The 26,982-nt window shown below is 38.2% G+C and overlaps 1 protein-coding gene across 6 annotated transcripts in view; it reads left to right on the plus strand.

The window, feature by feature from the left end:
• Positions 1-26,982, plus strand: part of TRPS1 (transcriptional repressor GATA binding 1) — a 215,181-nt gene that overhangs the window by 181,790 nt on the left and 6,409 nt on the right. For all 6 annotated transcript variants that reach the window (XR_014183325.1, XM_082045431.1, XM_082045435.1 and 3 more), the window contains one exon: positions 21,508-21,630. Coding sequence is in view for 5 of the 6 variants with exons in the window: in XM_082045431.1 (XP_081901557.1) it covers positions 21,508-21,630 (123 nt within the window). In the remaining variant the exon portion in view is untranslated. The remainder of the gene's footprint in view (positions 1-21,507; positions 21,631-26,982) is intronic.

The following is a 26,982-nucleotide window of genomic DNA, read 5'->3' on the forward strand; positions in this document are numbered from 1 at the left end:
CGTTATGTGTGAAGCTGAAAGTATTTCCTGTTATTTGGAAGCCCTTCTTTGACCCATTTATTTCCCTCACAGTGTCTGACTTCAGCCTAGGGTTTAATTTCATGAGACTTTATTTGACTGTTTGCATGAAGTAGTTATAGTCGTTGGTCACCGGCGTTCTTCAAGTACTGGGTGCCCAGATGTGTCAGCCTTACCTTCATTTGATGCTGTTTATCCCTCTGATAGATAGCTGTATATTCATCACCTAATAAATCCTGAAGAGAAGAAGCTGAAATAGTGAGATCTTGGTGAGAAGCCAACAGACATCTAGCTAGCTGTTAGCCTGGTAAAAAAGCCGCTTTCTACTGTCAGGATCAGCATTACCCTGACAGTTGCAGCAACTCTCAAGCCTCTGGATTTGTTTGCAATGAGAGATTTGTTGTGGATTTTTAACAAGGCTCCTGTGTGTGTGCCATGCTTAGTAAATATTGGCCTTCAGGGTATTTTTCAGTCACGCTGAATGGACTGTTAGTTTCCTCAAACTGCAAAGTGCAGAAAATCCATTTCACTGTTGGTTTTTGTTTTGGTTTGTTTTTTTTTTGTTTGGTTTTGGTTTTGGTTTTGTTTTGTTTTTTGTTTTTTTTTTTTTGTTATAGAGATTGCATCACAAATTATGCTGTACAAAAGAAAAATAAAATCACAAGAAAGATTGTGTCTAAGGAGCTGGGGAGGAAAGAAACCAGTAACTGTGTAATGCCCACTTCTGAAATAAGTGACAGGGCGAGTGTTAAATTTCTGTTATGAAAATTATGGAACAGTATTTTTATTTTATTAGTAGTACTGTGAACATGAAAATAAGATGAATCACTGAAAAGCTGTACCTTTTAACAGGAGGTTATGATAGAAAAACATATCCAAATTGTTAGATGTCAGACAGAAGGAAATATATAGAGAAACAGAGAAAATGAAAACAAAGTGCCATGTACCTGAACTCTATACATAATGTAATGTGTGACTAAAACAACAATGGAAAAGAAATGGACGTTGTGAGGGGTTTCAATGGCTTCCCATTTTACAGTTTAATGTTTTGATAGTCAGTGGAGTTTAATATTAAAATATTTCTAGTGCCCCTGTGAACTATTCTGCGGATATTTTTTATGAGCTAATTTTAAATGAATATGAGCAATGGGATGAAGCTTTTTCATTTGAACATGGTTTATAAAAACAAAAAGCTTCCTGAGATAGCGTGGGTATGCTGAAAGCTGTGCTGCGCCGACATATTCAAACTTTACAGTACTCAAGTGATTTTTATTTTATATTTTTTTTCAGCGACTGTGGCGAGGTTGTTCTAGAAGTCTATATCAGCCATAGTGAAAAACTGCATTGCTTTTGATCACTTTGATATTCTGGAGAATGATAGTGTATGAGAATGATTTTTCTTCTTTTATCGTCCTCATTTAAGTGATGGCAGAGCAATGAATAGAACAATAATTTATTAAGTATTCACACGCTCTATGTATACTTTCATTATACATTTACAGAAGACCTATTGTTTTCTGTTTTCTGCTGGAGGCTAGGCTTGTAGAAGAATAGTCTAGAATAGACTCACTCAGTGCATGTGTTGTCCATTTGCCTGTCAGCAATAGTTTTGACAGAGAAAACAGGGAGTTTGAGTGACTGCTGGTCTGTCTTAAGGTATGGTAATGAGGCTAATTAGGAGAGATGAGAGCTGAACTGGATATGTGAAGGCAATTATCCGTGAAACTTTTGTCATGCTTTATCTTTATCAGATCTCTCTTTCTCTATTTTTGGCATTTGCCAGTGACACGCAGAATGAAAATATTTGAAGTGATACATATTTTAGAGAAATGAAGTAAAGAAGGAAGGCAGAGGGAAATTTATATGAGAACATCTCGTTATTTAACTGTACGACTTAACAAGGATATTATAGTTCAGCAAGCAAAAGCCTTGCCTGTGTTATTCTTGTCACTTACATTTACATGAATTAAAATAAATTACTTTTTGTAATAATGAATTTACTAGACACCTACATCTCCCCTGTTAAGTGTACATTGTTTTGTTTGCTCCTTTTATGTTATGAGTAGCTGCAGCAAGTATGTTATTAAACGCATTTGAAAGAAAAACATGCAAAGAGCATGAAAAGAGATTGAAAAGGCATTTAATTGTAAATTAACAAAAAAGCTGAAATTTTTGCATTTATATTTTCAGGAGGCTAGTTTGGTTTACTTTCAGACTGTTTCTTACACCGGTCCAGTACAAACTGATTAGAAAAGAAGCACTGAACAGAGCAAATGAAAACCAGGTGTCACAAGTCTTGATGAATCAATGCACATAATCCACAAAGAAAGAAGGTGACAAATGAAACTTGCACATTAATGAGACTATAACCAGGCTCAATTACTGGGCCGTTTTGAAGAGCCATAGTAACTTCACACATCTTTTTGTGTTAGAGGGAAAAAGACATCCTCTGAGCTCTCTGCACACTCCTGATTCTTGCACTAATTCAAAAGACAGTATACCTCTAATCCACTTTTAAAGAGAATATAACATTAAAGAAAAACCTATCTATAGAAGACATGCTCAATGCCTTTTTCAAAGAAAAAATACTTCATAATTTAGGTAGTTTTAGTGAACTTGGACATTGCATATTAGTCTACCAAATGTGCTTATGAAGTCAGATTACATACTGCAAGTCAAATTTATCTTGGTAGCATGCAATCTTCTCTTCTGAACTTGCTAGAAATATGGCAAGGAGTATAGTGAATGGATGCACCATAATGATCAATGCTTATTGCCCAGGTATTTTTCTGCTAAATACCAGTTCTTTTTCTCAGATTTTGTTTTGCAGTATGCATGTTCCGAGTTTTGAATTTTGTGCTAGCAACAATATTACACATGTCCAGAATGCCAGCACAAAACACCTAAGGTCTACAATAATAATGCTAAACCTTACATGAAGGACTGAATTATATTTTGTGCCTTCATTTGCTTTTGGTGATGATATGGGGTTACTTGATCTCAGGTAGACCCTATTGCCCACTTGCTTCTGTCAGTCTCCTTGCTCTCTAAGGCGCAGCTGACTTGACTCACTGCCATCAGTGCCCAATTCCTTGTTCCCCTCCGTCCTTCACACACACATGTGCATGCAGAAAAACAACCTCTTCTTTCTACGCTACAAAGGTGGGAGAAGTGGTTTATTGCAGATTATAGTCCACAGCCATTAGCTTCTTAGATATAATAAATTCTACTGATCTTCAGTAAAAAAGGCTACTGTTGCCTCCATGCGAGAGTTTACAGAGCTCCTCTTTCCACAGGGTTTTGCATGATGGAGAAGATGAAAAACTGTATCCCACAATCCACAGGAATAATAATAATAAATCAAAAATTTAAAAAATAAGTTAAAAAATAAAGAGATTACGGGAATGATCACAGAAATGCCACTTTCAGCCATGAGGAGAAGTAGGAAGTAGTGCCAGGAACATAGGACCTCTTCACATGTGTGATACCCTTTCTCACTATATACTTCATGACTGGCGTTCACAACTATAAAGTTCTGGAATACAGCTTTGTGCAACAGGGAAAACCGAAAACAATCTTTAGATCATTTATCTGTTACCTCTCAGCTTGACTAAACAGAAACTCCTCATATGCATTCCTACTCCCTTCAGCTCCTCTTCTCCTGTTTACAGTCTTCTGCATTATGCATGACTCGTTAGTATAAATTTACAAAGAGAACAAATATGCTGGTCTCCAAATGTCACTGGGAAGAAGACTCAAAATCTTCCGATCCAATGCTACAACTAAATAACCTAAAGAAGTAATTTATCTAGTTACAGAAGCTAACCTTTTTTTTAGTGTGTCTGGATGTCTTTACCATATTTTCCTAACCATTTGACAGTGGTGGTATGTAAACACTTAAAACATTTTATTATAGTACCGCACTGTTGCAACAGGTACTCGTAACAAATAGGTTACTAATGAAGTGTCATTTCCTTGCCTTATTTGGTTTGTGTTGCAACCTTAATTATATTTCAATTTTAGAATAAACTCTCAAAGTAGCGTACAGGGATTTGGCCACACGACTCGCATTAACATTAATCAAAATCGCCTGTCTGAATTCCCACCACACTAAAAAAGTACCTTTTGATTGTTGATGGAGATTGTGTGCAGGAGGTGCACATGCAAAAGAAGGCTTCACCGGCAGCTTGCTTTTGTTCTGAATCTTGGTTGTGCTTTTCATACCTGAAGTAAAAGATGGCAGCGAATACTGGAGCCCTTTGTTTGCAGGCCGTGTCAGTGAGGACAGTGACAATTCATGTTTCCTCACTTTAGTCAACATGAACCCAGCAAGTCGTTTTGCTGAGGTGGTAACCATAACCCCGGGGGAACAGTCATGTCTTTGGTGTGACGGCGAGATTTTGAGCCCGAGGATGAAACGCTGGTAAAATAAAGCTTCATCTCTGTCGTCATCCTCAGCACCAACCAAGGCTTTGTGAAAATCTGACTTTTTACCAGCAATTTGCATGTTGTTAGAGTTTTGCATTCTTCCCAATTTTCCTGTTTCTGGTTGCAAGCGAAGTGTCAAACATTCCTGCAGTGGAGGGAAACTGTTGCAGCAGTTCTCGAGTCCCGGTGGGGCCGTGCCCAGACCCTCACGACTCATTAAATAGGCTCCAGGGGTTAGACGCATTTTGGTACAATTTGCCATAGATTGAAAAGTGTCTGTGTTTGTTTTTTTTTTCATGTGTGTGTTGACCCACTGGTGGCTGGTGGCCACTGATTTGGAGACAACTGCATCATGGGTTTAATACCAGAATATCTCACAGAACCAAAATGAAGTCGTATCTTAATCTCATCAGGCCCTCTTTAATACACAAATGAAGTTCCTTCATTAAAAATATTTTTTTAAAAAGCTGCATATATTGCTTCAGTACCAAACTCAAGAGAGTTTCTGTCTGGGAATTGGAGCCAGCGAAGCTCAACAGTTTATAAGTCAGCCATGGTTATAAGTTGTATATTTGCAGCTTTATCTTCTGCTGGCTCCTTTGGAGCACATTTAAAAAAAAATAAAAGAAGTCTTAAAGATGATATTCCATTTCTAAGCTAATCCACACTTTGTATCAGAATAAACCTCCAGAAAAAAACCCTGAAATTTCCTTGAATATCCTATATTGGAATTATGAGTGCTGACTGACTGAAAAACAGGAAAAAGGAGTTTCATTTGCTGGATTTCAAAGCAGTTACCTCATAAAATAAATAATAACTTTCTATGTTGCTTTGCCATTAATCCATATATGTAATGCAAATAAATGAATAAGAAGTTTCATATACTCCAGAATTTACAATAATTCCACCATGTCAAGACAAACAGTTTCTCTCTATAGTGATGACTCATTGATTTGATGTAGCACCCCAAGACCCATTTAAGAAAAACATAGTTAGGTCCCTTTGGCTGACTGAGGCTCCAACATTTAATAAAACCTGAACCCCAGGCATTTTCTTAATTTTTGTATTTGGTCCAATCTTGAAACAGCTTATGGATGTGCTTAACTTTACACAGGTGGATAGGCTTATGAAAATAAATTATATCTCTCCCATGCTTAAAATTCAAGGCAACTTTTTTCTTTTCTTTTTTTTTTTTTTTTTTTTTTTTTAGGAGCAAGGTCTTTCTGTGCTGCTATAAAATTCATTTTTATTTCTGCTTTATCACATTCAGATGCTTTCTCTGCTATTCTGCTATGTTTTCTGTTTTAAACCAGCACTTTTAGAAATACAGTGTTCCCACTGTGGCATTGGCGAGAAAAAAAGATGGATTTGAAACTTGTATGGCTTCCATGAAAGTGCTAATAAAGATTGCCTTAGCCCTAAAATCTAACCAAAGAAAACCATTAAAATTACTAATGAACAAGCCAAGAGGTATTGTGTAATGAAACAGTTAAAGTAGCACTTGTTTCCTGGCAATGATAGAAAGGATATTTTGATTTTTAAAAACATCTTTCAGTGTGCAGTCCTTTGCAGTTTGCATCTGTCTGCATCATGAACGATCCTTTCACCCCCTTTTCAAAGCCATATGAAGCTTGCAATGCAGGATAATTAAAACAAATCTTGAGTAAACTGTTTGGTGGAGATAGAAGTTTGATGGTTGAATATATAAAAAATTGTAACCAGATGTTGTTCAGAAGCCATAGTAGTTTAAAGATCATGAGCTTTTTCTTTTTTCTTTTTTTTTTTTGTATTAAGCAAAAATATTCTAATTGAAGTTGTCAGCAGGAGTGAGACTAATATGCCTGTATTTGATTAAATAATAGTTTATTTAACATTCAGTGTGGCCCAAAATTGGCTGATACTGATATACAGAAACTTCTTACTTTAAATTTTTTGCATTTAAATAGAATGAAAAGTAAACCTAGTTAATGTTAACATTTTTGTTTGATATTCCTAACTATTATATTATTTGTCCACTTTATGTCTCAATGGAATGCTGTGCTATCCATTGCAGGCACATTCTCTTCCTGTTCTCTTATTAACTGCTTGGTTGATGGAACAAATGGAAAAAGAAAGACGGGCAATAAAGCCTGGAATGCACTAGTTGATCAGAATTATTACTGAAATCTGGTAGAATTTAAGAGCATAATGCAAGCATCATCCAACATCCCTTCTTGCTAGGCTGTGCAAAGCACGGAAACTCGACAGACACGTTAAGGGATATTCATGCATGAAAAGACTAGTGTGTTTTAAAAATACCAGAGTATTGAAGTATGTGCAGTAGATTTCCTGGCACTTATCTCCTCTATACAGGGTAGCAGTGTTTAGTGGATACACTCAGAAAAAGTAGTGTCTAAGATTCTTTCCCTAGATGACTGCTGATTTTTTCTATTGCTTCACTAATTGACGTAGTGATGTCTCCTAAAGTCAGATGCTGAGATTCTTTCTCTATTGTTTTTTTCATTGTGGTGGTGGTGGTTTTTTTGGTACTACCTTGCTGCTTACATAGCCCTGTAATCTTACGTGGTGCTGTGCATAAACAAGGGGATCCCCATCTTGCCTTCTATGACTAACCATAGTTAAAACCATAGGAATTTCATTCTTGCTTTTCCCTCTGTAGCTGTTTGGCCTTTTGCGTAAGAAGGGACTGCGTGACTCACGATCTGCAGGCTGCACCGCATTTAAAAATGAACCATAAAGGCGTGAGTTGCTTGGCTTATTGATGGCATGTGTGTGTGCGAATACTTCCCATAGGAACGCTTAAAATCAGGACTGCAATTAGGCATTTTAAGGCAGACCTATCTTTAAAGTAGCTCATTCCAATCATCGAGCAATGTTGTTTCGCAGTGTTTTTCCTTTGCCCCCTGCCATGCGAGTAGCACCTTTCGGGTGCCCTGGCAGTACCCTCCGGTGACTGCAGCTGCCTGGCACAGCCCAGTCTGGATGCCCGGCCGTTTCATTGTGCCTTCACCTCCCTACCCGGGACTGCACCCAGTGCTTCCAGCAACACTGGTCTTTCACTGCTCCTGCAACCTGCCAGTAAATAGCAGACAAGGCCAAATTTGTAGGGAGATTGCAACAGTCTGTAGGAAACTTGTATTCCATTACAAGGCCATTAATCACTGAAATGTAGTAGAAATCACAGCCCCGGCTGTGCATGCGATAAGTGCTATAGTGCTAGGGCTGTCACTCCTGAAACACAAAATTATGTAGGCTGTGTTGAAGATATGTCTATCGTATCTGCCCTGGTTGTGCCATGTGTATGCCAGGGTTCCAAAGGTAGATGGCAAGGCCAGAGTAAAATCAGGCAAGAATTATCCTTGCAACAGCGAAAGCCAAGCTCAGTGAAGTCAGATTTATTTTCTTCTTTTTTTCCTTCTTCTTCTATGTCTAAAACAGATGGACATACAATCAGTGCTAACTCTGTAGGTTTTCTGCCATCTTCTGATCTCTTTGTGCTTTATGCAATAGGTCGAGTTATAAAATAGCAAACAATTTGTTCTTTGATTTAGCAGAGGAAGAGTTAGTTGCAAGCCAGCAATTTGTTGAATGTCGTAGCTAAGATGCTTAGCTTTGCACTGCTCTACAGTAACTTCTGGAAGTTGTTCTCTCATTAACTCAGACTGCTATTAATAAAGGAAATAGAGTCCGGTATGCATATTTTAGGCATTATTTCTGAGATGTATAACTCATCAGTAATTGCAACCTGATTTCAGAAAGATCTTTCCTTATAAAAATCCATACATGTCACAGCCACTTACATATGTGGGCATTATTCAAAAGAGCAATACTCCCTCTGTCTTGTGCCCAGATTCAAAGCCTGCTTTAGAGGGTTCGGGATGCTGGTCATAGACAGGTAGCATTGGCAGCCATCCCAAAAATCTCCTTAAAGGGTCCAGAGGTTGTTACCGCATGAATCGTTCAGTGTTCCCCACACCTTCCTCATCTTCCTGCTGATTTTACTATCAGGTTTTCACAGCCATGAAGTTTCCACAGCCATGTCCATTTCCATATGACTAGCCACTAAGGTGTGAAATCCTAGTCCATGACACAGAACGAAAAAATGTTTCCTATAAAATATATGTAGGAAATAAAAGCCCTTCTCTTTTCAGTTCCTGAAAGAGGGCTTTTGGCAAAGATGCTGATGAAATGGAAGATTATTTTTATTTCTCTTAGAGGAAAGGCATGTCATTATAAATGTGCTCCTTTCTGGTGTACATCTTTTTCCTTCTCACTCCCAAAGATTCCAGTAGATTATAAAGAAAGGGAGGGAAAACAATTTGGCATCCACTGTTAGGGAAAGCCTGAATTAAACTGAAAAGTGAATTCTGAAGAGTGTCAGAGTTTTTGTTCCATCAGGAAGACAAAAATAAATGGTTTTCAATATAGCCTGTTTGCAAGTAGCAGCTATGAGGTTGTGTAGCAGGTCTAAATTTAAAGGTTTCTTTTTATTTCAAAGTTGTGTATATGAGCCTTCTGGAGGCTTGTTTCAAAATCAGATTAACTGTGATACTAGCAGATGGAAGGTAAAAGGGAAACTGTTTACTGTCATTTTTTTTGCCTAAATAGCAAAGTCTAATATATTGATCAGTAGGACAGGACTAAAATGTTCCTCCTTGAGTCCGTGTCCCAACTCTGCACAAACCCGGGAATACATTCAGGCAAGCCAGTGGTCTTTGCCTCTCCAGTTCCAACACAGCCGCAGCCGCAGCTGCCGGCGAGCGAGGCCGTGGAGCCGCTGACGCTGCTTTAGAAAGGAAGCGGAGGGCTTGTTTTACAAGGCATTCCTGTGCAGTCAGCTTCATTTAAGATGCCTCCAAAGGATGTGAAAAATAAGTTAACCGTGGGCTTGCAGGAGGATTTTACCATGCCTCCCCTTCCAGCCTGGGGCTTGATTTCTTGACTGCCGTTTTCCAGTCCTTCGCAGCACTCCGCACTAAAGCCTGAGTATGTGACAGGGTGGGTACATTTCTTCCTTGGCGTCCGGAACTCATGATGGAAAACCCCACTAAGTTCTGTGTTTCTCTTGTGCTGCCCTTGTCAGGGTTGTGCCATTTAAGAGAATGACTGCCCCCAGCAGTAAATTCACCCTGCCACTTGTTTTAGAAATAATTCCTTCGGTGAAATGCGATCTGTAGGAGTGATTCTGACAATGCAGATTTTGAAGCTGGTGTCCAAAGCAATTTAAGAACTACTTTCTTAAAAGTAAGAGAAAAATTAGATGCTGGAAGTACTGTTGTGCAGTTACAGTATTCTCTCTGTGCAGATGAGAATAAGTATAGAAAGTACAGATGGTATACCAGTTTATGGGGCTGCAAAGGCAGAAAAGCCACAAATCCTGGATCAATGTTATTAAGATAAATATTGTTTATTATTTTTTAATTGATTTACCTACTGAGTGGCTCTCCTAAAAAGAAGAGAAAAGGTTAAGGCAGTTTAGTTAATGAGGCTAAGCTTGATTAATAAGGGATTCAGAGTATTCCTTTGCGCACACCAGTTACCACGACTTTCCTTTTTGCTATGCTTTTACATGCTCCAACTGCCTCTAGTATTTTATCAGGAAACACTTCTTGTTTTGTGTTTTTTTGTTTGGTTGGGTTTTTTGTTGTTGTTGTTTGTTTTTTTCGTGTGTGGGGGTTTTTTTGTTTGGTTTGTTTTTTTGATTTTGTTTTTTTGTGTGTGTGGGTGGTGGTGGTGTGTGTTGTGTTTGTTTGTGGGCTTTTTTGGTCGTTGTTTTTTGTTTTTTCCAACCTTGTGTTATATCACAGATTCTAAGGTCTTCAGTCATTATGCTGTGGCTCTGTCTTGAATTCCATGAAATGTTTCCTATCAAACCAGGAGACCATATGCCCATGTTGGCCTAAAATTCTCAGTGCATCATGTACCAGAAATAGAAGCTGGTAAAGATTCTTCAGAGATTGTGTTCACTTGTTCCAAAGACCTGGTTTGTTTATGGAAGGGATGCTTGCAGTACATAAACACTATTTAAGGAGAAATGTCTCCAAAATGTAGAACAGTTGTTCTCTTCTCCCTCTCATCTTAATGGTATTTTTGAGGAAAGCTATACAACACCCTATACTGAGTCTCATTTACAAGTAGGCATTAGGATCTTGATAGGAAAGAGCAAGCAGAGGATAATTTTTGTAAAATCTACACTAGATACTTCACTCAGTTTCTCATAAACATTCTGAAATTATTTATGATGGAATTTAAAAGTAGGCTTCTTCACTTTTAGTAGCTGTACGGTTTTACAGACTGCGATCTGTAACATTCCGTCTGGATGTATTTTAATTAAAATTTTTAGAGCCATGAAATTTAAAGTGTTTTATTTTTCAAGGCAAAAGAATAGGAATTAAGGCTAAATTGGATAGATATTAATAGAACAAAAAAAAGTAACAAGCATTGTACAGCTTCTCGCTGAAGAAAGATTCACAGCATACTTAGGGTTGGAAGGCAGCTCAGGAGATCGTCTATTCCAACCCCACTGCTCAGAGCAAGGTCAGCCAGAGGAGGGTGCTCAGGGCCGTCAGGTTTTGAATGTCTCCAAGGACAGACAGGCCACAGCCTTTCAGGGCACCTTGTTCCTGTGATCAACCACCCTCACAGTAAAAAAAACTTTTCCTTTCTGTTCATGTGGACTCTCCTGTATTTCAATTTGTGTCTTTGTTTCCTGTCATCTCACTGGGCAGCACTGAGAAGAGCCTGGCTCCATCTTCTTTACATCCCCATCAGGTACATATTGATGAGATCCCCCTGAACCTTCCTTTCTTTATATGAGACAGTCCCATCTCAGCCTCTCCTTGTGTGACAGATGCTTGAGTCCCTAATGATCTTTGTGGCCCTTCGCTGGACTGTTTCCAGTACCTTCAGGTTTTTCTTGTACTGGGGAGCCCAGCACTGGACACAGCACTGCAGATGTGGCCTGAGCAGGAGAGACCAGAGGCAAGGATCATCTCCCTCAACCCACTGGCGATGCTCTGCCTAATGCAGCCCAGGAGGCTGATGGCACTTTTAGATGGGCTAGATTTAAAAAAATACAAATTGGGGGGGGGGGTCTTTTTTTAAAAATTTTCTTCCCCTTTTCTTTTTTAGAAGATACCTTCATAGATGGTTGTTGGCTTGATCACAGCTCCAGTCCATTCCTGCTCCTTAAAGCTATCTGTAAGAAGCCATCAAGTATTTTTGCCAAAAGTGGGATCACAGGACAGAATAAGATGTTTATGTTAGAGCCAACCATTTAGACACAGCCTCTGCCTTATTGTCTTGTTATCTGAAAATGTTTGGAATGGATTGGATTAGATGAAAATGTCCATTATAAAAAGGCCGCTACTTTTCAATATTTACCACTCCGTGGTATCTGGGATACCACAGTTTCTCTCTAAGCTCACAATAGGAAATAACTATGGTAATTGTGTGGTATGGGTTGGCAAATGTTGATTTTTCTGAATGGAAGCCATTCTAGCAACAGCACGTAACAAGATCAGCACTAAGAGTGCAGTCCTAAACGTATTAAAAATAATAGGTGGACATCGTCCGCTTTGGATCCCATCCTAGGAAAAACTTTCTCAAGGGAACTGCGTGAGACTCAAATTATAGTTACTTCAGTTCCTGAATAAGTATATAAGCTATAGCTGCTCATATGAAACTTTCTCTTGCTCTGTTTTTTTCTTTAATTAAAATTAATGGTCCTAAGGGGAATTTTTTGAAGTACAAGTAACAGGTAAAGGTTACCTCACTGCTTTTCACCAAGAGGTAGACACCTAATTGACATTTCCTCTCTGAGTCTTGAAGACTTCTCTGAAAACTTTAGATCCTCATTTTGTAACTTTGTATTAGAAATTAGTCTTCCAGTGTAGTTTCCAGATTTGGGGTGCAAATTGGGGAGGGTGTAGGTAATCAAAAGGCAGTGGGACTGAGGATTCTAAGACACTTAATGGCTTTTGAAATTTTTACCCCCGAGGAGCCTTTCCCCTGCTGATTTTGGCAGCCCTCAGCCAAAATCTACAAATGAGAGTTCCTCCTCTCAGCTGCTGGCTTTCTGAGCCATTTTCTATATAAATAGAGATCACGTGGACTTTAATAAGGTCAGGGAATGTTTTTTAAATGTCTGTGATTTTCTTTTTTTCCTCAAAACTTAATTTTGCCCATCTGATTTCTGTGGAAGTGGGAACAGATGCCAGAAGCTGAGAACTCCAGCAGCTTTGTGCTCACGCTTACAGCAGAGCGGGATTGGGACCCTCAATTACTATCACATGTAGAGTTACACGTTGGCTCTTAGCTGAGATCTGCAAATGCACTCTGGTTCTTCTACCACGTCAAAGTTAAGGGTGTTTTAGGAAATATGGATGTATCTGCTCCATTTTTATCTGTTCATTTGATGGGTGAGATTTACTTCATGAAAGAAGGGATACGTGGGGTGCGTTCTTGAGCATAAATCCTCAAGTATTGATGCCTAAACTAAGCACCTAATTCCATGTTTAGGCACCTTCATAACTGGCTCTTTATCTGAGAAAGTGTGTCTGTTTACAGCAAAGTCTAACTATTGATTTAGGTTCCCCGTTTGAGACAGCAGGGCTTGGATATTTTTGCCTTGTGACAAGAAATGAAAGGGTCAGAAGTATTTCCAGTTTTCTCGATGTCTCTTTTTGTGTGCTTCGTTCTGAGGGTACTACTTTTATCTACTTACTGATGAGAATAAGAATAATCTAAATTTGTGCATTTTATACTGTTTACATGGTGTTTCTAATTTGAAAAAGTGCAAGAGACTCGAGGTTTTTCTAGATTTGTTCTCTAACAACAACTGAGCTCGTTTGGAAGCACACGGCGTTCGGGAAGGAGCAGCAGCCCGTGTGTGTGAGTGCCGAGTTCTCAGGCAGCCGTTCAGCATCGGAGCTGCTGCGTGAATCTGCTTCAGCAAAGTGCTAGCGAAGAAAGGTTTATATTATTTAGGAGCAAGGATTGCAGCTACCAAACCAGGCTCCCTCTATCCTGCTTGTGCACGCTAATATATTTGATTGCTTCACGTAAATACTCTGTTAAAATTGCCCAAGTGGCCAAGTGATGTAGAAAAGTGGGAAGAAGTTCTGCTAGAAACATAGCAATTTTTACAGCAGTTTCTAAAAAGGCCTGATAAAACCTGTTGCAGTACTAATATAATTCTGGTGAAGAATCTGAGAGATGCTGCTAGCAGCTTTTTACTGTGTTATGTGATAAACTGTGAAAAGAAAACAGGACATAAATTTAGGCAGACTGTAGTTTACATACTGACGAGCACACCTCAGCAGAGATAACGCGTTACCTTGAGTCAGTGTACAGGAGGGAGGGAGGAAAATGGTGCTACACAGGGGGAAACAAAGACAATCAGGGCTTTCTTCTGGAGCAGCTGCAGCCAGTTCCACTAATGGAAGTGCAAGAGCAGAAACTGGCAGCACAAGGTACACGTTCGTTTTTACAGATGGCAATGCAGACAAGTTGGTAATTGAGAAGGAAGTCGTGTACGTGAGCTGTGTGACAGGGGACAGCCCATTACAGTGCTTTCCTGTGTAATTGACTCGGTGAGTTATTGGAGACAGAATTTCTAGTCCTCTTGAATAGTTTTCAGTTGCTGAAAAATTACATCATTATTGTGCGGGAAATGCAGGTTGCTGCTTTTTTTTTTTAGCTATTAGTGTTAATAAAACTTTTAAAATTAATTTTCAAGTTGCCTCCGTGGAGGTCTGTGTTGTTCTGCGGGTAGTCAGTGGCAAAATGCAGCACAAACGAGGTCGTATCATTGTGTTTGCTGTTTAAGGCACTGGAAGAGATTTAAGGATGATCAGCTTGTGTGAGCTGAAGGATAAAACCTCAAAAATACGTTCTATCTAGTAAAAGAAGGTTGAAGGAAACTGCTTTCAAAAATTATATTTTGCGTAGAGTGATTAAGTAGATATTTAACTCCTTGCAAACCAGACTGACATATAGTTCCACCAGAAAATATTGCTCAGTCTTCATTACAAATGCCTTATACCCTATATAGGTATATGTGCATTTACTTAGTCCGTGTATATGTATTTGGCGCAACAGAAGATCACATATATTTTTAACACACAGTGTTTTAAAAATCAACCACGGCTAACTGTGGCAAGGAAGTCTGACCTGCAGAAAAAGTTTTTATTGTTTCATATTATGCCACTGCAGATCTTGAAGGGGAAAATGTGAAATTACCTTCCATCCCTGCTTGGATTAACAAGGTAATACACTGTGAACTACACAATTTTCAACATTAAATGCTCAAATTAATGAAATTAATGAGTCACTGTAAAGTGTATTGTGATTGTTTATGTGATCCCATAGTTGCATGTGGCCCTTAATGGCTGATTACAGCAATGGGAAATCCCAGCCTGTGGAGCTCCGGCTCTGCCGTAGGTGGGTGGTGAGAGCCGGGTCCCTGCCAGTGCAGGGACAAAGGTTGGGTCATCTGAAGCTTGGGGAGGAGATTGAGGTGAGGGTGATGGAGATTTCCAATAGCAAGTGATTTAGTAGCTTCTTTGCATAGATATGTTTTTCTTAATGTAATCATTTATTTTGATCAGCCATTGCTTTACTTTGGTAGTGATTGTGGCATTGTAAACTAATATCTTGCTAAATTCTTCTTGCTTAGTAAGACACAAAGAGGTTGTAGTTCACTGTCTGGATTTTGGCTGTCTTTTGGTGGGTTTTTTATGTAGTGAATGCCACTGTCTCTAAGGTAGCTATACAAAATAGAGATAAATGCTTCAGATACTGGGGCAAAATCTACTAATCTGCATTTTTGCTGCTGATAAAAAAAACTTGCAGTTTACATGCACATTAAAATATTTACTCTCCCTGAGGGATCAGGGGTAGGATTCTGAAAGGCTGTGCTAGCAGTAATGTTTAATTTACTGTCTGGGGTTTTTTCCCCTCTCTAAACCCCCTTGGATTCCTCTCATTAAAAGTTTGTAATACAGCATATATCATAAAAAGATGCTGTCACAATAGAGCATTAAAAATTCCACTAAACTTTTTATATGAATTAGGTGTGTAATTTTAACTTTCCTCTTGGCGTTTTTACTTTCTTCCTACCTTGCCTTTCCTAACTTCTTTCTTAACGCGTCTTTCAAATACAACTCTTTAATGTAATTGCTCTTGAAAATGTCTTAGATGAAGAGTTTGGATTTGGCACATTAAATTGACTTCAAGAGGCATCTGTTAACTCATAGTTAAGGTTGAAAACAACTTCTACTTTAGCACTCTGCTTTATGCGTTTCGGTTTTTTTATGCTTTGGGGCTGAAAATTTGCTGTGCCTGGTCTATTCCTGAAAGCTGTCCAAGTTGTAAACAGAATAAAACCCAGTGACTTTCTTTTTAATTTAGACATAGCTATAGCAAAAGCAACTAAAATTTTAAAATGCGAAACTTTACAGGGGCATAGTTGTGGCTGTTTTCATAGTTGAGAGAGAAAACAGTTTTGATTAAACACATTCAGAAAGGTTTGAGTGCCTCTGCAGCCAAAATAAATGAGGGCTGGAAGCTTCTTTTCCCATCCTAAACAGCAGAAAGTAGCACTTCAATATCCAGATGCTGCCCAGGGTTTAAACTTTGATTAATCTGAGCTTCACTCAAACTCAGAGAATTAAATACCTCCTCTTCTAAGGAGGACAATAGCTGGAAAGCCCTAGCAGGTGTGAAACAAGAAACTCCTAAGTACTCACGGCAGTGCAAATGCAACATACACACATGTGACCAGGAGTGCATTATACTATTTTTCTGAACCGTGTGGTAGCAGCCCAGCAATTACAGGTGTGAGACCCACTGCTTACAGCTGATCCTGTCGCAGCAGTTACAGCTGATCCTCTCCACAACAGCTCACCTTGCTCATGCTGAACCAAACACGTGCAGGTTTCCTGGTCCCTTCCAGACTGCCCATGTTGCCAGAGAGCATCCAGAGCCAGTGTTTGGCCTTTTTTTCAGTGAGGCGTGTATGGTAGTAGTCCTCAACTTTGTCATTGGAGATAGGTCAGATATATGCTTATTTTTGGGGAACACTGATGATTTCTCTGCACCTTGTATTCTGGAGCCATGACTACAGTGTGCTCTGTTTCTAGCGTGGTAGGAAAGCCAGAGACAGTAAAAAAATCCACTCAGGCTTCATTGTATCGTCTTTTTGTGATAGGGAAGTGAAAGTAATGAGAAAAAGACAAGTTTTGTTGTGTCCAAACCAAGAGAGTGATGTAAGAAAAATGCTTCGCTGACACTTGTGGAGCCTATTTGAGTTTCTAAAAGCATCTCCTGGCAGAAATTTTAAAAACAGGATGTATTTGGCACTAGCAGAGTCTCAGGCACCGTTGCTTAGTCTAGCTAGCTAAAATGCTGCAGTTCCTCAGCAGTGTTTCTGGCTGTGCTTTTACAAAATAGATTTTGCTACATGAAGTTCCATTGAAATAATAACTGAAAGTTCAGTACATTTTTAAATATTTCTTTTTTAGAACTGTGGAGTGTGGTGCTTCTACATGGCTAAAAAGTTTGAAATCATGTAAACTGTAGTCATCTTTTTAAAATCTAAAGCAGTTTTTATGAAGAACAAGGGACTGATCCTGCCAAGATAGCTAAGTGAATGACTTGTTAAGGTATTCTCTGCTCTTCCATTGCTTAGCAGAAAGCACTACTAATATTTTCATTGTTCCAGAAAAGTATTGGTAACTAGTGAAAATCATTTAAAGAGTTAAAAAAAAAAATTAGGCATTCGAGCTTGACGATGTGTATACTAAGTTTCAGACTTGTTCAATTTGAAACGGTCCAGATATGAAACCATAAAAAATGTGAGTAAATACTCTGCATATCAAGGGTTGTTATGCAATTACATGCTTTCAGCATGGTTCTTACTGAAGGAAAACAGTTAGTAAAGAGATCTGCAATACATGTTCAGTGAATAATTGCAAACTTTCATAGCTTAGCTACATAAAACTAATAATCCACTTGTTGCTTTGCTATTACTAGAATACTAAAATTTGTGCATAGTTTTTTTCCCCAGAGCAAATCTGCTACGAGTGTAGATTTGTTAGAAAGTTATCTGAAAAACTTGAAATCCCCTCCACCCCGCATCCCCCAGTTTTGGTCAATCTCCAAATTATAAACAGCTGAACTGATTTAAATAAATTTTTCAGTATCAAAAAATAAAATAAAAAAAAAAGTTACATCTGGGCTGACAAAAAAATGCGCCAAGTTCCAGCCCAATGTGATTTGAGACAACATTGATATTAAACGCCCAGACCTAGGAGCTGGAAGGGAAATAGAGACAGGCTCTTTGAGGCACTGGCCCCTTCAGGATTTGGAATTGCAATGTAGTGGTTATAAGGCTCCAGATGATTAAAGCTTGACTTAATAGATACATATTTTAGTTATTTAGACCCTTTTGGCTTATTCTTCTAAGGATGTACAGGAAATTTTCATGGATAACTCCAGTTAGTGCTAGTGGCATTGATCGCAGACTGAAACCTTTTTATCTGTGGCTCAAACCCTCCCATGACTAGTTATGTCGATTCACCTTCCCTGAGCTGATCTTAACAGATTATGTAACTATGGTAAGTATGCATTCACATTTGAAAGAGGACAAAAGGTTCCATAGCATATTTATTGGAAATGCTGGCTAGCGTGTTATCGAGCAGAGCACTTGAGCACATGGCCGGGTTTATGGGGACTGTGGGCCATGGCTCTTGTGCAGACTTTGCTGGGCTGGAGATCAAGTGCCTGTTCCATTGTGAAGCTGCCCAGAAATCCAGAAATATTGGCCATTCCTATTGACTAGTACAAATGCTGAGTATGCAAAGCCAAACAGACTCATGTAGAGGAAGCATCTTCACTAATTCATATTTAGCAAAAACAATTAGAAAATTTATGTTGGCCCATAATCTTTATAAAACTTGGTAAATGGCAAGTAAATGCCCTTTTCTATTTTTTTTTTTTTTTTAACTGTATTGGTTTTAGAGGAGTACAGGCATTGTGGGCTTTTAAAAACAGCTTCCATTTTTTTCTTGCAGACATCTTTAAAATTTCTCAGGCGTACTTCGACAAGCAGGTCAGTTCTGCGGTTAGTGGGATCTGGGAGTCAAGGATATGTAGTCTAATTCTGCCACAGTGGAGTTTCACCCCAGGATATCTGTTCTAAAGCTGTTTCATAACGAAGAAGCCCAAGAGAGTAACAGCATTTGAGTTTTTTCAGAGATGGATTATTTTTTAATTCATTAGTATACGTAATCTATGTTGGAACACTTAGGTATTGGAACAATCATTGTTGATTATCCCATAAGGTCCTTAAATACAACAGAAATAACAGATCAGGAAGGTAAGGAAAGACAAGATATAACTCTTCAAGCTGCGTGTAGGACGAATTTACACACTTAGTGTTAAATTTAGGGAATGATGTTTAGCTGGGCTACTTTGTAGTTTTAAATAGATGAATAGTTTGTAAGTACTAAATAAGCACAGGTAAATGTTTTTAATACATATAGCTACTACTAGGTATTTCATAGATTTTTGACAGCTATATAGTCATTGTATTATTTCTTTGCAACTAATGCCCAGTTTGGATCAGATCTTTCTTTAAGAGAGAAACAATGAGTTATTTTTGTCAGTTGTTTGAAGATATACTAGTTTCATAGCATTCAATTAAGATTTCAGTGTTACTACACATTCTGTTGCCATTCAGCTGTGTTCAAATGCAGCAAGTAAACTAGATCACTCTTCCGAATATTTTAAAAGACTTCCATGACTTTGTAGAGGGTATTTCCCAAGCTCAAGAAACACAAACAGAAATGAAAGGGTGGAAAGACTGACTCAGATTAAGACTCCACTTGGTTAATTCACCACAGCAAGAAGCCATAGGCCAGCAGACAAAAAGTAGGAATGGAAAGGAACAGTTTTGCAGTTGTATCTGAATCCTGGCCATATACAGTCATTTCCACTTGGAAACTTCTCACCCTTCAAGTGGGCCAAATTGGGGTTACTTTAGTGAAGCTTTTATTGTACCCTTGAGGAAAATATTTCAGCAGCCAGGTGAAGTTGTGCAAGGATATGCAACTACAAAAAGAACTGGGAGCTTCAATTTTCTTGTAGATGAGTGCGCCCTCCCAGAGTGAGCTGTGTCTCAGATACACAACTGGTTAGATGTTTGCTGAAGGACATCCACTACCATTTAGTTGTCCCCTTATCCAAATTGACAAAAACATAGTACATTTCTGCTTCTGATTTAAGAGACAAACTAGGGAATGATGCAAGGGAGTGAGATAGAGATTATCTTGATGACAATCTCAATTTTATTGTATCACCTTAAGGTAGCACAACCTGCTGTACTAATGAAATTGTGTTCTTGGTTTAAAAGGGCAATTGTTAGCTTGACTTTGTGCTCACTAAAAACATTTCCCCAATCTTGTTAAATTATTGCACTCATTTCAGATTTTTATGGCTGTGCAGCTTACCAGCTCTCATTTCTTTACGTTTCATTCATTTTCCTTGTATTGATGATTAATGGAGGATGTCGAACGTTAGAGTGAGCAGGCATCAGCAAATGCAAGATCATAATTAGTTTAGCTGACGAGGGCCTCTGATAGCACTTGCATCTGGATGGAAAAATTACCCTATAGGGAACTGGCTGCTCACCAGGTCTTTTTAGTGATACATTGTGAAACACCCGATGAATCAAATGCCCTTTCAATGCCAAGAAAGTGTTCCAGTCTTGAAGCCAAAATTATGTCTGCAGAAAGCTTTCCATTTGAAATGTATCAGAGTACAATTATAACCATTGTGTTTTTTTGGCATGAACAACAGTCTTCTACAGTATGGACTAAAGTTAAACAAATTACTTAAATTTTATGAAACCCTGAAATTTTAACTTATGGTGTCAGTAATTTTTAATTTAGAATAAAATTAGTTTTCACCCAGGCTGTTTTTCCCTGTACTCACCCGTTCTTATCTTAGATGCTGAAGGTTTCTTACTGATTTTTTTTTCCTTTGCAGAAAGGGGACCGAGTTGAAATTCAGATTTTCTTTTCAGGAAAAGAATTCCATTTCCTGCTTGTTAGTATTTGTGCCCACAAACACAGCCTGACTTTTGTTTAAATGAAAAGTTTAATGAAATCATTACTCTGTAGAAAGAATTTAACAAGCAATACTCATAAATGTGTCTACTTTTAAATATTCCTGGATCATTATGAAAGCTGATGAATGCATAGCTCAGTCTGGTTCAACATCACATTCTATTTGGGAAAGTTGTACTGTGCCTTTCTTTGCCTGACTAAAATAAAATAAATAAATCTATCCATCGATGAGGCAGTGTGTTCTGGAGTTCGGGGTGAGGTTCAAAAGGTCTCATTGAGAATACTGTACTTTTATTTGTTTGGCAGAGTTTGCTCCTCATTACTCCTCATTTTTTTCTGTGGGAAATATATGGTAACTTATATTGATTTCAGAAATGGGAAAGACTGGAACTGAATATCATGTATTCAATTAATGAAGTATAAGCTCTGTTAAAGGAGTTAGTATGACGCAAATACAAACTGTAATTAATCAAAGTGGTGATGTTTCAGAATTCTCGTTACTGATCACACTTTAAAATCGATCAAGCTAAAAGGAAATAATGTGTTGTGAAATGTGGTGAAGAAACCAAGAGAAGTTTACAGAATGTTGTCTATCAGCTTCCAGAGGGGTTTTTCAGAATTTGCTGTTTAGAAACCATCATTAAATGCACAAAACCTGAAGTTCAAAAAGTTAAAGCTGTTATTCTGAAAAGGCTTTGGTGTTTCACACACCTCATCCATCACTCTAGGGTTAATTATAATGAAAATCAGTGGTGCCTATTAAGCACAATTGAACCTGACCTCATTATGGGCAGTGTGGTTTTATACTGTCATTGTTGCCAGTCTAGAGACAAAACTCCTGTGTTGATTTGTCCTAACTCCGCAGCTCATGTGACTCACCTCTGACCTGTTTTTTTTAATGTGTGGTGTTTTTTTTTCTTCCCTATTTCAGAGACGTAGAGGCTCGGGTGTTTTTTGTGCCAATTGCCTGACCACAAAGACCTCTCTCTGGCGAAAGAATGCAAATGGTGGATATGTATGCAACGCGTGTGGCCTCTACCAGAAGCTTCACTCGGTAGGAAGAACTTACTGGTTTGTTCAGAAAAAAAGGGGTTATAGAGCTAAGCTGGGCAGCTGTGGTCTTGTCTGGTTGTGTGATTAGTACCACTCCCTGGCCTGCAGTTAATTTCCTAACAGGGTTTTGCAGTATGGTCACTCTGGGATCAGATGTGATTCATTATGAAACAGGCTGGGATGCTATGGGTAGACGTGTTTGAGATCACCAGTGATGCATTTAATTATTTTGATACAAAATAAGGGGAAAATTGTTTCTTTTCTGGGAATTCCATTTAAAGGCATACAATATGTTGTGATGAAAGCTCTCTAAATTCAAGAGCCCTCATGATTGTAATAATAACAAAAAAGAAAGATTCTTAAGGTTGGACATCAGATCCTAATCCAAAATATCCCTTGCTGTGGCTTTTGTTCTCTTTCACTTCTCTTCCCATCTTTATTCTTGACAGTAAATTTCCTGGAGATACGAGGTGGTGGAGATTTTTGGATTCTGAAATAACTCAACAAAGAAGCTACTCGATGGCACTCATCACTTGGTGAGGGTGAGATTCACCATCCCTCAGGATCAGGCAGGGAATAAGTAATAATCATGGACTGTCTATATTGCTTTTCATCTTATTGACACTTGGCTTGATCCTGAAAGATGTTGAATGCTCTAGTCCGGGTCCAGGAAGGCCATGCTTATGTATTTCCTTGAATCAGTATCAAAATGCTCAGAATCTTTTAGGTTAAGACTCACAAGTTAAGTATCATCCTCGCTTTAATAGAAGCACATGGGAGAGTCAGGTGACCAAGATTTGACTGATTAATTCATTTTTACAACATCTCCATGTAGTTTAAAAGTGTAACTGTTTTTCAGAAATAGAAACTGAGGATGGCTTTGGGAGTTTGCCAAGGCAACAATAACAATTTAGGCTTAGAGCCCAAATCAGAAATCTATATTGTGGCTGAGAGTGCTTATTTTTAAAACTTCTTTTTTTTCAGAAATTGCATTTTCAAAAAATAAAAGCCACTTAGGAAATTATATTTCAAATGCATTAAGTGGCTATGCCTATTTCTCTATAAATTTCAGGAATAATCTTCTAAATCTACTATTAGTTTCTGTAAATTTTACCCTTGGTCTTGTGTACAGGCCATATAACAATTCTGTTTGCTCAAGATCCTGTCCAACCCACTTAACAAAAAAGGAAAAGGTTCCAGTTTTTGAAAGCCGGAAGACCATCACCAGTCTGAAAGGTTGGCTCTGTTTGCTCTGGGCTGTCATTCTGAGGTCAATAACTGATTTTAAGCTCCAGAACACCCCAGCCAGTCAGAGAGCATCTGAACGGGAGAAGATGGACTAATGCATGATCTCCGGCCAGCATCTTGGCTGGATCTTGCTGAAAGCGTCATCTTCCTGGAGATCTTTCAAAGTTCTAGGTGTAATATCTAATTTAAGGAAATTGATCAGCAGTGAGATCCACAAAGGTTTTAAAGAGGACAGTTTCTTTTTTTGACGTTAATTTGACAGTTGAGTCCAGCTATTTGTAGAATTCCATTCACAGCCCAAATTTTCCCTTTTTTTAATATACTTTTCTAAACTATGGTGTTGGACTCTACCATGATTATTAGCATAACTTATTGAATAGACAGAAGCTACAAGAATCATTTTTTAATTCAAACATATAGCTCAGATAATTCTTATGAACCAGTAGTAATGAACTAGTGTGCTTCCAACGATAATAATTAGCAATACAATGTCAAACTTTATTTTATGCATACAGAAACTGAGAAGTTGACACTATCTTTTAGCTCCACCATTCAAGCATGGCAATAAGCTGTCATTCTGTGGACATTTGACATTAATATCTTCAATTGAACCTTCACCAAACAAACGCAAAGAATTTAATTAAGCCTCCACTCTGATGTGATACAATAGCAACTCCATTGTAAGTTGGAGTCTGAAATAATCAAACTAATTTCTCCTTTGGGACACTTTTTGAGACAGTCCCATGCAAAGGGATGGTCTTTAGACTGATGCCAGAAAGATTAAAGGGTTTGTTGTTTTGTTTTGTTTTTTTAAATCTGTCTGCCTGTCTAGCTAGCTATCTCTTAATGAAAAATTATGGTAAGTATTTGTCATGTATGTTTTTGAATTAATGAGTCTAGGATGATGCAGTTACTAGGTAAAGGTCTGAAACTATAAAAATTAAATGGAATAGAACTGTTCCCTTCTGTGTGCCACCCAGTTAAACTAAATTATGCTCAGTAAAATTTGCTTATAGTAAGTCTGCACATTTCATAGCCTCTTTTTGATTGGATTATCACTATCTAGAACTACTGTCCTCATTACTTCGAGAATGTGTGTAATATACTTATCTCTAAGGTCCTTTTTTACTCATATTTAATAAGAAGAAAAAAATCTATGGTCTGTCAGATACTACTAGGTGGTAGTGACTGACAAACGCTAACATGGTAGTGATTTCTGCTCTAAGTCAAATTTCCCTTTCTATGATACCCTTGAATAATTTTTCAACATATTTTCAAAAATGTTCAATATATCTAGGGGTCATTTACATGTAGCTTGCCAGGTTTTTCACATTTCTCTCCTCTGCTGCAGACAGCTGTGTTAAGAAATGTGTAATAATATTACAGTGGTGAATTATTAAAATAGTTTTACTTTACATTTAAAAAAATGCTTCCAGTTCACTGCAAACATATATACAATATTCACATTTGCTGAGAGAGAAAGGTATGTCCTTTGTCTCCCCAGAATCATTAATTTGTCCATTTATATTGTAGCGCTGTTTCTCATTTTTTAATAGCTCTAAGTCGGTCGTGGAAAACTAGATTTTGTTCCATAATCATTCCTTGGCTACATCCTCGGACTCTTTCAGGGAGGAGTTTCAGCTTATTCTTCGAGTATTAGACTTAGGCGATCTTCTAGTGGAAAGATCACCTCAATTTCCCATGGTCTCTAGGATGTGTAATCACAATAATTTACTGAACTATTTGTTGAATTTATTTTTTTTTAAGTTAACCATATATTTGAGGTAGTAAGGATATTGCCAATTGATATAGATATGGCAAAAGAATCTTTGTGATCACACTCAATGTATTATGTGTATCATATAGTTAGTGATCTGACATAGGGCATTTGAAAAGTTCTGGTAATGTTTCCACTATTTTCTAAATCTAGTGCCCCATTGAAAATCAAGAAGAGAGCTTAAACTTTTCTATCTACCTCAGTTGCAACCAAATACAGATTTCTGTCTGCACCTTGCTACTATGAGTAAGAAAAATGTGAGTAGCTTTACTCCAGCAATTAGTCTGTTTTAATCAGCTGAAGACTAGTCAGATGAGTACAGTCATCTGTAGAAGAATCTACTGAAGAATTTTTAAGTTAGACCTACAGCCTTTAACTCCTAATAGCACGTAACTTGGAAGAGCCTGAGCTACAAGCGTGTGAGGGCCCTTAGTCACAGGTATGAAGATGTTCCTTTTAACTACTTCCAGGATCAGACTTCATACCTATAGCATGAAGAGTAAGACTAAAAGTGTTTCCAAACTGTTGAAATGTTATCTTGAAGCCACATGAAAATGCTCTGTAGTCTATAAGTAGAAGTTTAATATGAGCAACATCAAGAATGTTGCAAGATCTCTCAGCATGTCAGTATGACAGTGTTACTATTGTCATAAAAAGCTGAGGAAATTACACTGAGCCAGTAATAAGGAGTATATGCTTATGCATATCAATTGGCTATTGATTTTGCATCTGTAAACTTTATTTGCATACAATTTATGTAGAAAACATTCTAATTTTATCTAAAGAAGATTTTGTCTCAGCTTTGATCTGTTTGAGGAGGCTGGTTCAAGGCATTGTTTTTCGGCTAAGTTTAAATTTTGCTTTTTAAAAATCTAAATCAAAGTGTGTATTTCTTCTGATTTAGACTTTTAATAGAAAGTAAAACTTTAGCAAGTAGCTGCACTGCCTAAAATGCCATTAACCGTTAAGAAAGAACCAACCTCAGGGAAATAAATACGTGAAAGAGGAGGGAAAGATGGCAAGTCAAGAGAGAAACTGAATCCCTAGGAATAATAGAGTGCTCTTCCAGCTCTGAATATTTTTATACTAATTCGAAGTTATGAATACATATAAATTATGTTGCATTCAACGTACAAATTGTTTTAGGTATTGACAATAGGCCAAAATTTAATTGGCACGTATAAACAATGGTCAAAAGGAAAAATTCCAAATAAACATATAAGTGGAATACTGTGTGGGGCACTTTTCTGGCCTCCAACCAAAATAGGATTATGTGTGTATTTGGATGAGACAAATGGCAACTGCAAGCACACCAAACTGAATTACTTTTAGGTAGTTTTTGTTGTTTTAACGTCTGCCCAATAGAGCAACACCTGCCAACATTACAGCACCATCTTTCGTTCACATACCATGGCCTGCCTGTTGAGGGGCCTTTCAAAGAGGCCTGGCTGCTGTCCTTCCTCATACTATTTTTTTTTTGTCTTCATGCAACAGTATTTTCAGTTCTCCTCTAAACAGGCCACCTACCCTGAGCAAATGGAAACAGAAGTCTTCACTTGGTTCTTGCTTCTGCCTTTTCCTCGATGCTTTTCTTTTCTTAACAGACCCTTTTTTTCCCCACCTTCTTAGGACACCTTCTCTCTCCAGTGACTTACTGTGTAGCATTTAGGAAAAGTTAGTAACATTTAGAAAGAACTAATAGGTCTCCTACTGTTAGTTGAGCTAACATCAGTAACATTTAGAAAGAAATACAGTAGGGATAAAAAAGGGGGAATTGGTACCAAAGGCCAAGGTTGACCTTTTGGTGCTTAGGAAAACGTTTTTCCTGGGCTTTCTTCTCCGTCTTTCTTAGTCCCTTTCCAGCCACCATCATCCCACTCACCATCACAGTGAACCTGCAGCCCTTTTGCTGGGTGACAGCAGTGGTGCTCAGCAAGCTGTATATTTGCTTGCGTTTTCTATCCGTGTCAAGGAGGGGTGGGTATCAAGGTAAGCGTTACCCAGTTCTTGTCATAGTGTGATTGGTGCAAACCTCTCCCTGAGACCTGCTCTGGTGACATGGTGCCAGGTATCTCCCACCTCATCCGCAGCTCTCAGCACCCCCTTTCTGTGTGTCTCCTCCAGAACTTTTCAGTAGTAAGGCAGCCTGGATACTTCATGCCTTTCTAATTAAATATGTATAGCATGTCTAAGGTGGTTGACTTAGTTTTGATAAAACAAACCAATTCATACTTTACTTTTAACCTGAGGGGCAAGGAATCTGCATTTTGGTTGAAATCTGGTCATTCCCACAAAACTGTTAGAATCACATAATGGTTTGGGTGAAGG

The sequence above is a fragment of the Streptopelia decaocto genome (genome assembly GCF_964273445.1).
Source record: "Streptopelia decaocto genome assembly, chromosome: 2".
Taxonomy (NCBI): domain Eukaryota; kingdom Metazoa; phylum Chordata; class Aves; order Columbiformes; family Columbidae; genus Streptopelia; species Streptopelia decaocto.